This window comes from Coregonus lavaretus, assembly GCF_964263955.1.
Source record: "Coregonus lavaretus genome assembly, chromosome: 12".
In the NCBI taxonomy this organism is placed as follows: Eukaryota; Metazoa; Chordata; class Actinopteri; order Salmoniformes; family Salmonidae; genus Coregonus; species Coregonus lavaretus.
Window position 1 is genome coordinate 23,464,700 of NC_139999.1, and position 14,746 is coordinate 23,479,445.

At 42.5% G+C, this 14,746-nt stretch overlaps 1 protein-coding gene across 1 annotated transcript in view; it reads left to right on the plus strand.

Annotated features, from left to right (window-relative positions):
- Positions 1-14,746, plus strand: part of cadpsa (Ca2+-dependent activator protein for secretion a) — a gene marked incomplete at both ends in the record, with an annotated part of 176,643 nt that overhangs the window by 153,911 nt on the left and 7,986 nt on the right. The window contains 2 exons of the mRNA XM_084173711.1: positions 1,847-1,879; positions 3,072-3,179. Coding sequence (XP_084029837.1) covers positions 1,847-1,879; positions 3,072-3,179 — 141 coding nt within the window. The remainder of the gene's footprint in view (positions 1-1,846; positions 1,880-3,071; positions 3,180-14,746) is intronic.

Here is a 14,746-nt window from a genome sequence, read left to right on the forward strand (position 1 = left end):
ACACTCCCAAAGCATTAAAAGGTTTTAGTAGGTTTACGGATTTTAGTAGGTTTCCTGAACATTGTAATAGAAGTCGAATTAACTTCTGAGTGCACTTTGCGACTACATTTCCTGGCATGACTTGGAATTTTTCCTATTTTGTTGCCTTACAACCTGGAATTAAAATTGTTTTTTTGGGGAGTTTGTATCATTTGATTTTCACAACATGCCTACCACTTTGAAGATGCAAAATACTTTTTTTTGTGAAACAAACAAGAAATAAAACAAAAAACAGAAAACTTGAACGTGCATAACTATTCACCCCCCCCCAAAGTCAATACTTTGTAGAGCCACCTTTTGCAGCAATTACAGCTGCAAGTCTCTTGGGGTATGTCTCTATAAGCTTGGCACATCTAGCCACTGGGATTTTTGCCCATTCTTCAAGGCAAAACTGCTCCAGCTCCTTCAAGTTGGATGGGTTCCGCTGGTGTACAGTAATCTTTAAGTCATACCACAGAATCTCAATTGGATTGAGGTCTGGGCTTTGACTAGGCCATTCCAAGACATTTAAATGTTTCCCCTTAAACCACTCGAGTGTTGCTTTAGCAGTATGCTTAGGGTCATTGTCCTGCTGGAAGGTGAACCTCCGTCCCAGTCTCAAATCTCTGGAAGACTTAAACAGGTTTCCCTCAAGAATCTCCCTGTATTTAGCGCCATCCATCATTCCTTCAATTCTGTCCAGTTTCCCAGTCCCTGCCAATGAAAAACATCCCCACAGCATGATGCTGCCACCACCATGCTTCACTGTGGGGATGGTGTTCTCAGGGTGATGAGAGGTGTTGGGTTGCGCCAGACATAGCATTTTCCTTGATGGCCACAAAGCTAAATTTTAGTCTCATCTGACTAGAGTACTCCCACATGCCTTTTGGCGAACACCAAACGTGTTTGCTTATTTTTTTCTTTAAGCAATGGCTTTTTTTCTGGCCACTCTTCCGTAAAGCCCAGCTCTGTGGAGTGTACGGCTTAAAGTGATCCTATGGACAGATACTCCAATCTCCGCTGTGGAGCTTTGCAGCTCCTTCAGGGTTATCTTTGGTCTCTTTGTTGCCTCTGATTAATGCCCTCCTTGCCTGGTCCTTGAGTTTTGGTGGGCGGCCCTCTCTTGGCAGGTTTGTTGTGGTGCCATATTCTTTCAATTTTTTAATAATGGATTTAATGGTGCTCCGTGGGATGTTCAAAGTTTCAGATATTTTTTTATAACCCAACCCTGATCTGTACTTCTCCACAACTTTGTCCCTGACCTGTTTGGAGAGCTCCTTGGTCTTCATGGTGCCGCTTGTTTGGTGGTGCCCCTTCGTGGTGTTGCAGACTCTGGGGCCTTTCAGAACAGGTGTATATATACTGAGATCATGTGACAGATCATGTGACACTTAGATTGCACACAGGTGGACTTTGTTTAACTAATTATGTGAATTCTGAAGGTAATTGGTTGCACCAGATCTTATTTAGGGGCTTCATAGCAAAGGGGGTGAATACATATGCACGCACCACTTTTCCGTTATTTATTTTGTTTAAAAAAATTTAACTTTTTTTTTTTTTTTTTTTTCACTTAATCAATTTGTACTATTTTGTGTATGTCCATTACATGAAATCCAAATAAAAATCCATTTAAATTACAGGTTGTAATGCAACAAAATAGGAAAAACACCAAGGGGGATGAATACTTTTGCAAGGCACCGTACTTAAGCATATTGCAGTCGCACACTGAAGCTACACTCACATTAAACAGCTTTTGTAAATAGAGGAAGTTGCACAGTTGGAATCTCATGTCTTTCCTTTTCACCTAATCTCTCTGTCTCATTTCAAGGTGAAAGCTGCATCAAAGTATGTGGATGTACCTGTAAGTGAGAATAGTGTTGTTATCAGTTCTTGTGTTTCTCTTATCCCAGTCCAAGTGTGTATGAGTACGTGCATGTGTGTCTCTGTGTGAGTCATTCTTGTATTTGTTTATGTGCATGCACACATATCTTGCCATGTTTTTTGTCATTCATATGGTTATGGGCAGAATCAGCTGGGTAGGCCTGCCATGGGGCACACATTGTGAGTGTCTCTGTTGTGTTGTGTAACAAAAGCACACCAGGAGTCTGCCTCTGGGGCAGAATGCTCGCTGTGTTATGCTTTAAACAGCACCTCAGAGGAGTATCACTTAACTGCCAATCGATCCACATGTCAACAAGGCACTTATTAAATGAATGCCTTGTCAGTGAATCTGTGATTAGGACTCTTATGTCCGCAGGGCCAGAGCCCTAGCTTCTGCATGGTAATGGTTTACTTAATGCACAAAATACAATTACAGTGGAGAAACATACTAATTTGCACCCTTTGGAACCACTCAGGGATGTGTTAACTAACTAAATTCAGTTTACAGTGGCTGATAATTACACATTCATATTACCTCGTCCGCTGGCATGGGAGGAAGCATTTCATATACCGGAGAAGAGGCGGGAGTGGGAAAGGCACACACACACATAAACACACACACATAAACACACACACATAAACACACACATAAACACACACAAATGGAGTGTCTTATTTGCAAACTCATTGTCCTGTGTGAATATTTGAGCTGGTATGAGAAATGGCAGCCCTCCTAACAATCTGTTCAGCAGCCTGATCATGTGTTCCTGGCTCCTCTGTTCACTTTGCACATTTCCAGACTGTGACGGATGATTCTGGGCCAAGTACACATCTCTAATAGGAAGTTCAGTAACAAAGACCGCCATATCCCTGGGTCTATACACACTGCAAATTAAACACCTCTCCAGAAATGTCAACCATAAACTCTAAGATGATTTCTCTGAGATGAAAAGGACAATTTGATAACACTTTAGTTGAATGTTTATTTTAATACCTGTCCGTTTTTCATATGCATGTCTTATGTCACTTTGCTGGTCACCATGTTTATTATGGAGTCAACAGGGTTCAGTGCCTTGGTGAGACAATGTATCTGTTTTTCTTTGGCTAATTACTCCTTTTCCCTCTCTTTTTCTCAACTCCCTCTCTCTGTCTCTGTGTGGTGTGTCCTGCAGAAGCCTGGGATGGATGTTGCCGACGGTTACGTGACCTTTGTGCGCCATTCTCAGGACATGCTGCGGGATAAGGTCAATGAGGAGGTTTACATAGAAAGGTTATTTGATGTAAGTAAGAAATGCCTTCTCCTCCCTTACAGGGGGAGGCTCTCCAAAATGTGATAGAACAGTCTGCTCTGAGGGATAAGTCACATTTTGAACAGCTCTCTGCCTTCTCTTACACAGCTGTACAAGTAGCTCTCTCTCTCTCTCTCTCTCTCTCTCTCTCTCTCTCTCTCTCTCTCTCTCTCTCTCTCTCTCCCCCTTTACTTCCAAACCTTCCCTCCAGTCTGAATACACTATGCTCTAGCCTGTGTCTATTCTACTGCAGTGTTCTGTGTCTTTTTATGTCTGTTTGTTTGAGACGTGCAAAACCTTAAGGAGGATTTTCTTAAGCAGTGTTCTCTCTCTGAGTCAGCAAACAAGGGTTAATCAATTAAAGGCCACACAATACAATGCCTTTCTATAAGATGACTTAATACCGTCTTTACATCCCCCAGTCTAGATTCTGTCTTCAGCCATTAGAATACATTGTGTTCATCCACTAATTGATCTGTAGGAACATTAATAATCAGATCAAAAGGTTAGGGTTAGTAGGTTGGGTTATGCTGACCAGTTCCCCACTCACTGCTGATAAGTTCCCCACATTGGACTGTATACAAGACATTTGGAACTGTGTCCAATACATATTCTTCCTCATAGGAGAGACAAACAGGAAGGAGGGCCTCTGACCCTGGGCTTATTGTAATGAGGGCTTAAGGAGGAGATATAAATAATGAAAGAAAGGGACAGAGAGAAATATAATGAGTGAGTATTAGAGAGTGAATTAAGTTGAGGGAGAAATTAGAAAAGAAAACACTGTCTTAAGAAATAGCTTGGAACATCATCCAGGTTATCTAAATAATCCTTTGTGATGCACGTTGACCAATTTGTCCACTACTCTTTTCGAGGGAGGACCGCAGATTGCACCTGTGTGTGTGTGCGTGCATGTGTGCGTATGTTGCTTCCCTGAAGGCCTGCTGGCATGAATTGGCTTCTCTCTTATCAGTCTTCTCTGAGTGAATGTGTCTCTTCACCATGTTTGTTTCTCTTGCTGCTTTGACCTGCTGTTTGCCTTGTATCTTCTTCTCTCAGAAGAGCATTTCTTCTCTGATTATAGCAGAGGCCTCAATCGCTCTCTCTCGTTCTCTCTCCCTCTCTGTATGTCACTCTCTATCTGTTCTCCCTCTGGCAGTAATGTGGCGTATGAAGGTGTCTTGCTGCACTGCAGGACTCCATCACTGTTGTCCTTTTCTTGTCGCTCCACTCAATATGACCAAGGCGTGATACTTCTCTGCTGCTGTTTCTGTGTGTTTAGGCTAAGAGATAAAAAGGCATAAAAACGCGCTTGGTTTTTCTGTGTATTTTCCCTTTCCTTCCATCTGTTTCTTTTTCTCACTTGAACCACAATGCCTTTCAACATTTCTTTCAGCTTTACTTTCTAAACCTTTCCAAGCACATTTTCTTATGTTTCTGTTCCCACCCCCCCCCCCCCCCCGTTCTCGCTTAGCTATATATTTTGAAATGGAACTTATCTCTCATGTCAAATTTGTTTTAACACATTATGCCCAGTGGCATAATTCAGAGTCAAATAATCTTCCTGTGTACATCTACTAACATGGCCCATCTCCCTGTAGATTCACCCCATACATACATACATAATGTACATAAATACTTACAGTGCATTCAAAAATATTTTGTTACGTTACAGACTTATTTTTAAATGGATTAAATGCATTTTTTCCCCCATCAATCTACACAAAATACCCCATAATGACAAAGTGAAAATAGGTTTTTCGAAATGTTTGCAAATGTATTAAAAATAAAAAACAGAAATACCTTATTTACATAAGTATTCAGAACCTTTGCTATGAGACTCGAAATTGAGCTCATGTGCATCCTGTTTCCATTGATCATCCTCAAGATGTTTCTACAACTTGATTGGAGTTCACCTGTGGTAAATTCAATTGATTGGACATGATTTCGAAAGGCACACACCTGTCTATATAAGGTCCCACAGCTGACAGTGCATGTCAGAGCAAAAACCAAGCCATGGGATCGAAGGAATTGTCCGTAGAGCTCAGAGACAGGATTGTGTCGAGGCACAGATCTGGGGAAGGATACCAACAAATGTCTGCAGCATTGAAGGTCCCCAAGAACACAGTGGCCTCCATCATTCTTAAATATAAGAAGTTTGGAACCACCAAGACTCTTCCTAGAGCTGGCGCCCGGCCAAACTGAGCAATCGGTGAAGAAGGGCCTTGGTCAGGGAGGTGACCAAGAACCCGATGGTCACTCTGCCAGAGCTCCAGCGATGGGAGAACCTTCCAGAAGGATAACCATCTCTGCAGCACTCCACCAATCAGGCCTTTATGGGAGAGGGGCCAGACGGAAGCCACTCCTCAGTAAAAGGCACATGACAGCCCACTTGGAGTTTGCCAAAAGGCACCTAACGGACTCTCAGACCATGAGAAACAAGATTATCTGGTCTGATTAAACCAAGATTGAACTCTTTGGCCTGAATGCCAAGCGTCACATCTGTAGGAAACCTGGCACCATCCCTACGGTGAAGCATGGTGGTGGCAGCATCATGCTGTGGGGATGTTTTTCAGCAGCAGGGACTGGGAGACTAGTCAGAATCGAGGGAAATAATTACGGAGCAAAGTACAGAGAGATCCTTGATGAGAACCTGCTCCAGAGCGCTCAGGACCTCATACTGGGGTGAAGGTTCACCTTCCAACAGAACAACGACCCTAAGCACACAGCCAAGACAACGCAGGAGTGGCTTCAGGACAAGTCTCTGAATGTCCTTGAGTGGCCCAGCCACAGCCCGGACTTCAACCCGATCGAACATCTCTGGAGAGACCTTTAAATAGCTGTGCAGCGACGCTCCCCATCCAACCTGACAGAGCTTGAGAGGATCTGCAGAGAAGAATGGGAGAAACTCCCCAAAAACAGGTGTGCCAAGCTTGTAGCGTCATACCCAAGAAGACTCGAGGCTGTAATCACTGCCAAAGGTGCTTCAACAAGGTACTGAGTAAAGGGTCTGAATAGTTATGTATATCTTGTATTTCAGTTTTTAATTTTAATACATTTGCAAAAATTTCTTCAAACCTGTTTTTGCTTTGTCATTATGGGGTATTGTGTGTAGATTGATGAGGGGAAAAAACTATTTAATCAATTTTAGAATAAGGCTGTAACGTAACAAAATGTGGATAAAATCAAGGGGTCTGAATACTTTCCGAATGCACTGTATTTGAAGAAATACACTACCTGTCAAACGTTTTAGAATACCTACTCATTCAAGTTTTTTTTATTTATTATTATTTTTTTATTTTTTTGTCATTTAGCAGACGCTCTTATCCAGAGCGACTTACAGTTAGTGCATACATTATTTATTTGTATTTTTTTCATACTGGCCCCCCGTGGGAATCGAACCCACAACCCTGGCGTTGCAAGCGCCATGCTCTACCAACTGAGCTACACAGGGGGACAGTATGAAAAAAAGTAAAAAAATTAAAAATAATGTATGCACTAACTGTAAGTTGTTCTGGATAAGAGCGTCTGCTAAATGACAAACACATTTTTTTTAGAATAATAGTGAAGACATCAAAACTATGAAGTAACACATATGGAATCATGTAGTAACCAAAAAAGTGAGATTCTTCAAATAGCCACCCTTGATGACAGCTTTGCACACTCTAGTCATTATTTCAACCAGCTTCATGAGGTAGTCACCTGGAATGCATTTCAATTAACAGGTGTGCCGTCTTAAAAGTTAATTTGTAGAATGTATTTCCTTCTTAATGCATCTGAGCCAATCAGTTGTTTTTTGACAAGGTATGATTGGTATACAGAAGATAGCCCTATTTGGTAAAAGACCAAGTCCATGTTATGGCAAGAACAGCTCAAATAAGTAAAGAGAAACGACAGTCCATCATTACTTTAAGACATGAATGTCAGTCAATATGGACAATTTCAAGAACTTTGAATGTTTTTTCAAGTACAGTCGCAAAAACCATCAAGCGCTATGATGAAACTGGCTCTCATGAGGACCGCCACAGGAATGGAAGACCCAGAGTTACCTCTGCTGCAGAGGATAAGTTCATTAGAGTTAACAGCCTCAGAAATTGCAGCCCAAATATATGCTTCACAGAGTTCAAGTAACAGATACATCTCAACATCAACTGTTCAGAGGTGAATCAGGCCTTCATGGTCGAATTGCTGCAAAGAAACCTCTACTAAAGGACACCAATAAGAAGAAGAGACTTGCTTGGACCAAGAAACACGAGCAATGGACATTAGACCGGTGGAAATGTGTCCTTTGGTCTGGAGTCCAAATTTGAGATTTTTGGTTCCAACCGCCGTGTCTTTGTGAGATGCGGTGTGGGTGAACGGATGATCTCTGCATGTGTAGTTCCCACCGTAAGGCATGGATGAGGAGGTGTTATGGTGTGGGGGTGCTTTGCTGGTGACACTGTCTGTGATTTATTTAGAATTCAAAGCACACTTAACCAGCATGGCTATCACAGCATTCTGCAGCGATACGCCATCCCATCTGGTTTGGGCTTAGTGAGACCATCATTTGTTTTTCAACAGGACAATGACCCAACACACCTCCAGGCTGTGTAAGGGCTATTTGACCAAGAAGGAGAGTGATGGAGTGCTGCATCAGATGACCTGGCCTCCACAATCCCCCGACCTCAACCAAATTGAGATGGTTTGGGATGAGTCGGACCGCAGAGTGAAGGAAAAGCAGCCAACACATGCTCAGCATATGTGGGAACTCCTTCAAGACTGTTGGAAAAGCATTCCAGGTGAAGCTGGTTGAGAGAATGCCAAAAGTGTGCAAAGCTGTCATCAAGGCAAAGGGTGGCTATTTGAAGAATCTCAAATATAAAATATATTTTGATTTGTTTAACACTTTTTTGGTTAGTACATGATTCCATATGTGTTATTTCATAGTTTGATGTCTTCACTATTATTCTACAATGTAGAAAATAGTAAAAAATTAAGAAAAACCCTTGAATGAGTAGGTGTTCTAAAACGTTTGACTGGTAGTGTACATACATGCACTAAGCTCTCTCCAGCTTTCAAATGTTTTTTTGCTTCGTGATCCACTAATTGAGGTTTCTTTTGAGTCGCGACCCACCATAAGGTTTAAGCGGTAAAAAAACATACAGACATTTACATTTTACATTTTCGTCATTTAGCAGACGCTCTTATCCAGAGCGACTTACAAATTGGTGCATTCACCTTATAGCCAGTGGGATAACCACTTTACAATATGTTTATTTTTTGGGGGGGTGGGGTGGGGTGGGGTAAGGGGGGGTAGAAGGATTACTTTATCCTATCCCAGGTATTCCTTAAAGAGGTGGGGTTTCAAGTGTCTCCGGAAGGTGGTGAGTGACTCCGCTGTCCTGACGTCGTGTGGGAGCTTGTTCCACCATTGGGGTGCCAGAGCAGCGAACAGTTTTGACTGGGCTGAGCGGGAACTGTGCTTCCGCAGAGGTAGGGGGGCCAGCAGGCCAGAGGTGGATGAACGCAATGCCCTCGTTTGGGTGTAGGGATTGATCAGAGCCGTTCCCCTCACAGCTCCGTAGGCAAGCACCATGGTCTTGTAGCAGATGCGAGCTTCAACTGGAAGCCAGTGGAGTGTGCGGAGGAGCGGGGTGACGTGGGAGAACTTGGGACGGTTGAACACCAGACGGGCTGCGGCATTCTGGATGAGTTGTAGGGGTTTAATGGCACAGGCAGGGAGCCCAGCCAACAGCGAGTTGCAGTAATCCAGACGGGAGATGACAAGTGCCTGGATTAGGACCTGTGCCGCTTCCTGTGTAAGGCAGGGTCGTACTCTCCGACCAAAGAATAAGTAAAAAATATTATCTTGGCAGCGGAGAGAAAATTCTGGAGTTTCAAAGCTAATCTCGTGCAATTCCATACATCCTGCCATGGAGCTGAAAGAAAATATAGCAATTTTAAAGCCAATTTTCTGAAATTGTATACATTTTGCCATGGAGCTGAGAGAACATTTTGCAGTTTTTAAGCTAATGTGCTCTTATACGCAAATATTATAGCAAAATCAATGCAGGACATATTGTCTAGCTTTTACTTTGTTGATTTTCAATTCTGAAAGATTATAGGCTATTATTGAACAATGTATAAATCCATTATCTTTTCTACATACTTTCTATTCGGTTTTAGTCGTTTAAGTTTACACTGAAGGCATTTTTCTATCCCGAAAATGTATTTCTCATCTCGCGACCCACTTGGGCCCCTGCCGCGACCCACAAGTGGGTCCCGACCCACTATGTAGTGGTTCTTGTTTTGATGATTTATTTTTTATGTTTAGGTAATCAAGTAGTTATTACCATTTTACAATGTTATTTCTAAGACAAAAAAAATAAAACTAACACAGCTTTAAATAAAGTGAACAGCCAACTGTAAAGGTAAGTGTAATCAAAATGTCTTTATGTTGGCTAAATACATTTCTTACTAGGATATTCCTTTCCCTTCAAGAAATCAACAATTTTTCCCACCCCATGCCCATCCAGGACATCAATTTTCATATGAAATTGAGTTTCATTTGAGGTGTTTTGATGGCATCCCATAATAGATGGCTGTGAAGATTATCAGGAGACAAGATTTGAATTCTATTTGATCATAATAGACACAATTTAATAGATAAGGATGTTGACCTTATAAAAGGACCTTTTGGCCTGAACATTATTATTACTCTGTGTACTGCTGATCATAATGGGATTACTTTTGAAATCGCACAATGCCTACAAATGAATATCCCTTATGTACATTTCACACATGCAGACCAAAATCTAAATCTAAATTCTCTCTTTTGTCTTTTGATCTTCATTTGACATTTTACATTTACGTCATTTAGCAGACGCTCTTATCCAGAGCGACTTACAGTTAGTGAGTGCATACATTTTTTTTTTCACCAGCAATGATTTGTTTCTCCGCGTTTTGTTGGTAGACTTGGTACCCGTTAGAATAGTTAATTTAGAAGGTGCCAACAGACCAGTCAGATGCGTGGTGGGCATGTCTTAGCCCTATAGAGCAGCCATACTCAACAGGGGAACGCGGTCCGGATCTGGACCCAGAACGGGGTCAATACGGACCGTGGGTCCCGACTTAAAAATACAATTAAAAAATAAATGAAAACAATATTTGGGGGGGGGGAACTCAGTCGGGCTTTCAACTTAATGCTGTTGAGAGTTGTAATTGTAGAATGCACAAGGTGCAATTTCAAAATTTGGTAGTGCATGGGCAGTTTTCCTCTTGTTATGTCATTCACTGACAGACCTTAGAGAGCTATTTATAACCTGTCAGAAATGGTCAGTTGATCAACTACTAGCCCATGTTAACTAGGTAAGTTAGATAGGTAAGTTAGGCTAACCAGCTATCAACATTTTGTAGTTATCATGGCCAGATTACGTGCCCAGGGCACTGGTGTTCCCCCTCCCCCCTGAGCTTCATGGCAAAATGTGTAGAATTGCAGGAAATTAGCTTTAAAACGAAAAGAAAAGAGAAATCTCCACCAACAAGATAGGTGTGAACAGTTTGAACAGTTTGAACAGTTTGGGGTTGCATAGATTGCAAGGTGGGGGTTTGTTACTATGCCGATAAATGACAATACCCATTCAAACCTTTACGATCTAAGAAATTTGTGTGACCGGACCTTCTCAAATAGAGTACCCCTGATAGAGGTTAAGGTCAGATTATAGTGTTAGGGGCGTGGCTAGGGCCCTTCCTAAGGATCCATTCTAATACCCACCCTCAGCCTTAGACCTGAGCAATGGCTGAGGAGTAACCCCATAAAACAATTTCTGCTTTCAATTGTTCCCCTCTACCCTAATCCCTTGGGTCCTGATGACATTTAGTGTGTGTGTGTGTGTGTGTGTGTGTGTGTGTGTGTGTGTGTGTGTGTGTGTGTGTGTGTGTGAGGGGGCCAGTTGATCGGGAGGCATACCTTATGTTGCCTCTGGGTTAATTAGAGTGGAGACATGGATTTCTCCAAGACATCAGTACATTTTCATTTACATTTTCGTCATTTAGCAGACACTCTTATGTCATCAGCCACAATAAGGCTGTGTTTAGACAGGCAGTCCAATTCTGATCTTTTTTCCACTAATTGGTCTTTTGACCAATCAAATCTTTTCACATCAGATCATTTTCAGAGCTGATCTGATTGGTCAAAAGACCAATTACTGGAAAAAAATATAAGAATTGGGCTGCCTGTGTAAATGCAGCCTAAGGAGATTACATGGATATGGTTCACTTTATTTAAATATGTGTCAGCAGCACTGCCTTTAGCCCAGGGTGCCGTTTGACATCAGACTGACCATATGGGTATACATTAGTATGTTAAGAAAACAACAATGCCCAAGAAATGAATTATGATTGGAGACATATTAGAAAGTGAATAATGCCTATGTTGTGACATAGATTGGAGGGCGGGGTGGGGGGTGGGGGGGGGGGGGGGGGGGGTTGCTTGTAAAACATAACATTATTTGAGGATTTGACCTCTTCTCTGTCAGTAAAGGCTGCTGTCTAGGCACAGCTCTATAGCTCAATGTCAAGAGGGTAAAACAACTTGTTTTTTAAAAATTGTTATTGCATTCAGTGAGAAAAATACTATTTGATTCATGCCATTTTTACGTACCCCAATCCAAACATTCTGTGATTGCTTTAATAATACAATTTTGTTTGTGAAAATTGAGGCTCGGACAGGTGTGTGTGTGTGTGTTTGTGCGTTCTCGCATGTATGTGTGTGTGTCTATGTGAGTGGGTTTTTGTGTGTGGGGAGAGTGATGCGGGAATTATTCATCAGTAATGATTAATCTTGCTGAACTGTTCCCAAAGTACAGATGGCTTTTGTGATGTGCTGTAGGTTTTACAGAGGACAGATTTTTCCAAGCTGCCTAAGCAGCACCAAATTGTATGCAGCGATAAAGAGATGAAACTCGCAGTCAGATGGCTAAGTTTGTTAAATTCAGGGGCAGGGAAATGGGGAGGGGGAGAGGGAGGGATGGAGTGGGATGAGAGAGCGAGTGTGTGTGGGGGGAAGAAGAAAAATTAATTTGTTTTCCTCCTCATACACCCCTCCTAATACTACTCTTTCTGGTAGATCTTGAAAGAACAGCTGAAGAGATTAAGATTAAAACAGCTGTGCTTAACGTAAGGGCTCATCGACTTAATGCAGAGATCATTGATTAAAAAATACATCTCTTTAGCTGGGGCCAAATCCAGCGCTGCACTGATACACTAGCTGCCTGGTGTGGGCCTCCAGCCTCCAGCACCAGGGGACAGAGAGAGAGCTGCCTGTGGTGGGCATGGTCTAGCTGTTCCCTGGCCAACCACACATACACAGATTACACGGGTAAATTATACACTTAATCTGCCTCCTGGGGATTAGGGCCCAGCTCATTGATTGATTTGAAGTATTTCCGTTGACCTTGGTAGTTATCAGATCTGCGAGATTGCACTTTATGACTAAGTTAAAATGCTTTAATCGTCACGCAGCAAACTGGTTCATGGCTGGCGGGGGCAGCGGAGGGGAGGGCAGGAGGGGTTAGGTTAGATTGAGATTGGGATTGGGATTGAGGATTGCGCTGCTGCTTCCAACTGTTTTTGTTGCTGCTGGTTTGTGCTTGTGCTTGTGATGATGATGATGAGGGTGAGGAGGAGGAGGATAACTGTGACAGACCTGATGCAATACCACTTCACTGTCCCGAACCCTTGACCACTTTACAGGCTCTGGCCAAGCGCAGAACCAAGTGAACAGTTTAATCAACTTGAGCTTCTTGTGCAGCATGCAAAGTAAACTGTAGCAGGGTGGGTCAGGCAGACGAAGATGAGAGCCACGGCCAGATAAAGGACAGCAGAATGGAGGGAAGGAAGGCTCTAATGAGACCTAGGGTGAGGACCCTGAGTTGTTTTTATGTTGAAGAGATTACCTGCTTTCAATGTTAGCTATACATTGTCTTATTTATGTATTAATTTTTACAATGCAATGAATGTAAAGTCTCAGGACAGACATGCCTGTTTGTATATTTAGACATTAAGTGTGAAAAGAAAGTACACTTGTTAGCACTTTATAATAACTCCACGTAATGAAGCATTTATAATGGATTAGTAAATAGTTGATTCATAATTTAATAATTATTCATAAGATCACTCATAGGTTGTTTAATATAGGTCCGTGTAAACCAATATAGTACCAATATTTTTGTGTGGCCCCTTCTAAAGTGTGGGCTATTTACTGTGTATTCGGAAAGTATTCAGACCCCTTTACTTTTTCCACATTTTGTTACGTTTATTCTAAAATTGATTAAATTAATTTTTGTTCCTCATCAATCTACACACAATACCCCATAATGACAAAGCAAAAACAGCTTTTTAGAAATTTTTGCAAACATATTAGAAATAAAAACAGATACCTTATGTACATAAGTATTCAGACCCTTTGCTAGGAGACTCGAAATTGAGCTCAGGTGCATCCTGTTTCCCTTGATCATCCTTGAGATGTTTCTACAACTTCATTGGAGTCCACCTGTGGTAAGTTCAATTGATTGGACATGATTTGGAAAGGCACACACCTGTCTATATAAGGTCCCACAGTTGACAGTGCATGTCAGAGCAAAAACCAAGCCATGAGGTCAAAGGAATAGTCTCTAGAGCTCCGAGACAGGATTGTGTCAAGGCACAGATCTGGGGAAGGGTACCAAAACATTTCCACAGCATTAAAGGTCCCCAAGAACACAGTGGCCTCCATCATTCTTAAATGGAAGAAGTTTGGAACCACCAAGACTCTTCCTAGAGCTGGCCCCCCGGGCAAACTGAGCAATCGGGGGAGAAGGGCCTTGGTCAGGGATGTGACCAAGAACCCAATGGTCACTCTGCCAGAGCTCCAGAGTTCATCTGTTGAGATGGGAGAACCTTCCAGAAGGACAACCATCTCCGCAGCACTCCACCAATCAGGCCTTTATGGTAGAGTGGCCAGACGGAAGCCACTCCTCAGTAAAAGGCACATGACAGCCCGCTTGTAGTTTGCCAAAAGGCACCTAACGGACTCTCAGACCATGAGAAACAAGATTCTCTGGTCTGATGAAACCAAGATTGAACTCTTTGGCCTGAATGCCAAGTGTCACGTCTGGAGGAAACTTGGCACCATCCCTACGGTGAAGCATGGTGGTGGCAGCATCATGCTGTGGGGATGTTTTTCAGTGGCAGGGAATGGGAGACCAGTCAGGATCGAGGGAAAGATGAATGGAGCAAAGTACAGAGAGATATTGATGAAAACCTAATCCAGAGTGCTCAGGACCTCAGACTGGGGCAAAAGTTCATCTTCCAACAGGACAACGACCCTAAGCACACAACCAAGACAACGCAGGAGTGGCTTCGGGACAAGTCTCTGAATATGTGGCCCAGCTAGAGCCCAGACTTGAACCCGATCGACCATCTCTGGAGAGACCTGAAAATAGCTGTGCAGCGACTCTCCCCATCCAACCTGACAGAGGATCTTCAGAGAAGAATGGGAGAAACTCCCCAAATACAGGTGTGCTAAGCTTGTAGCGTCA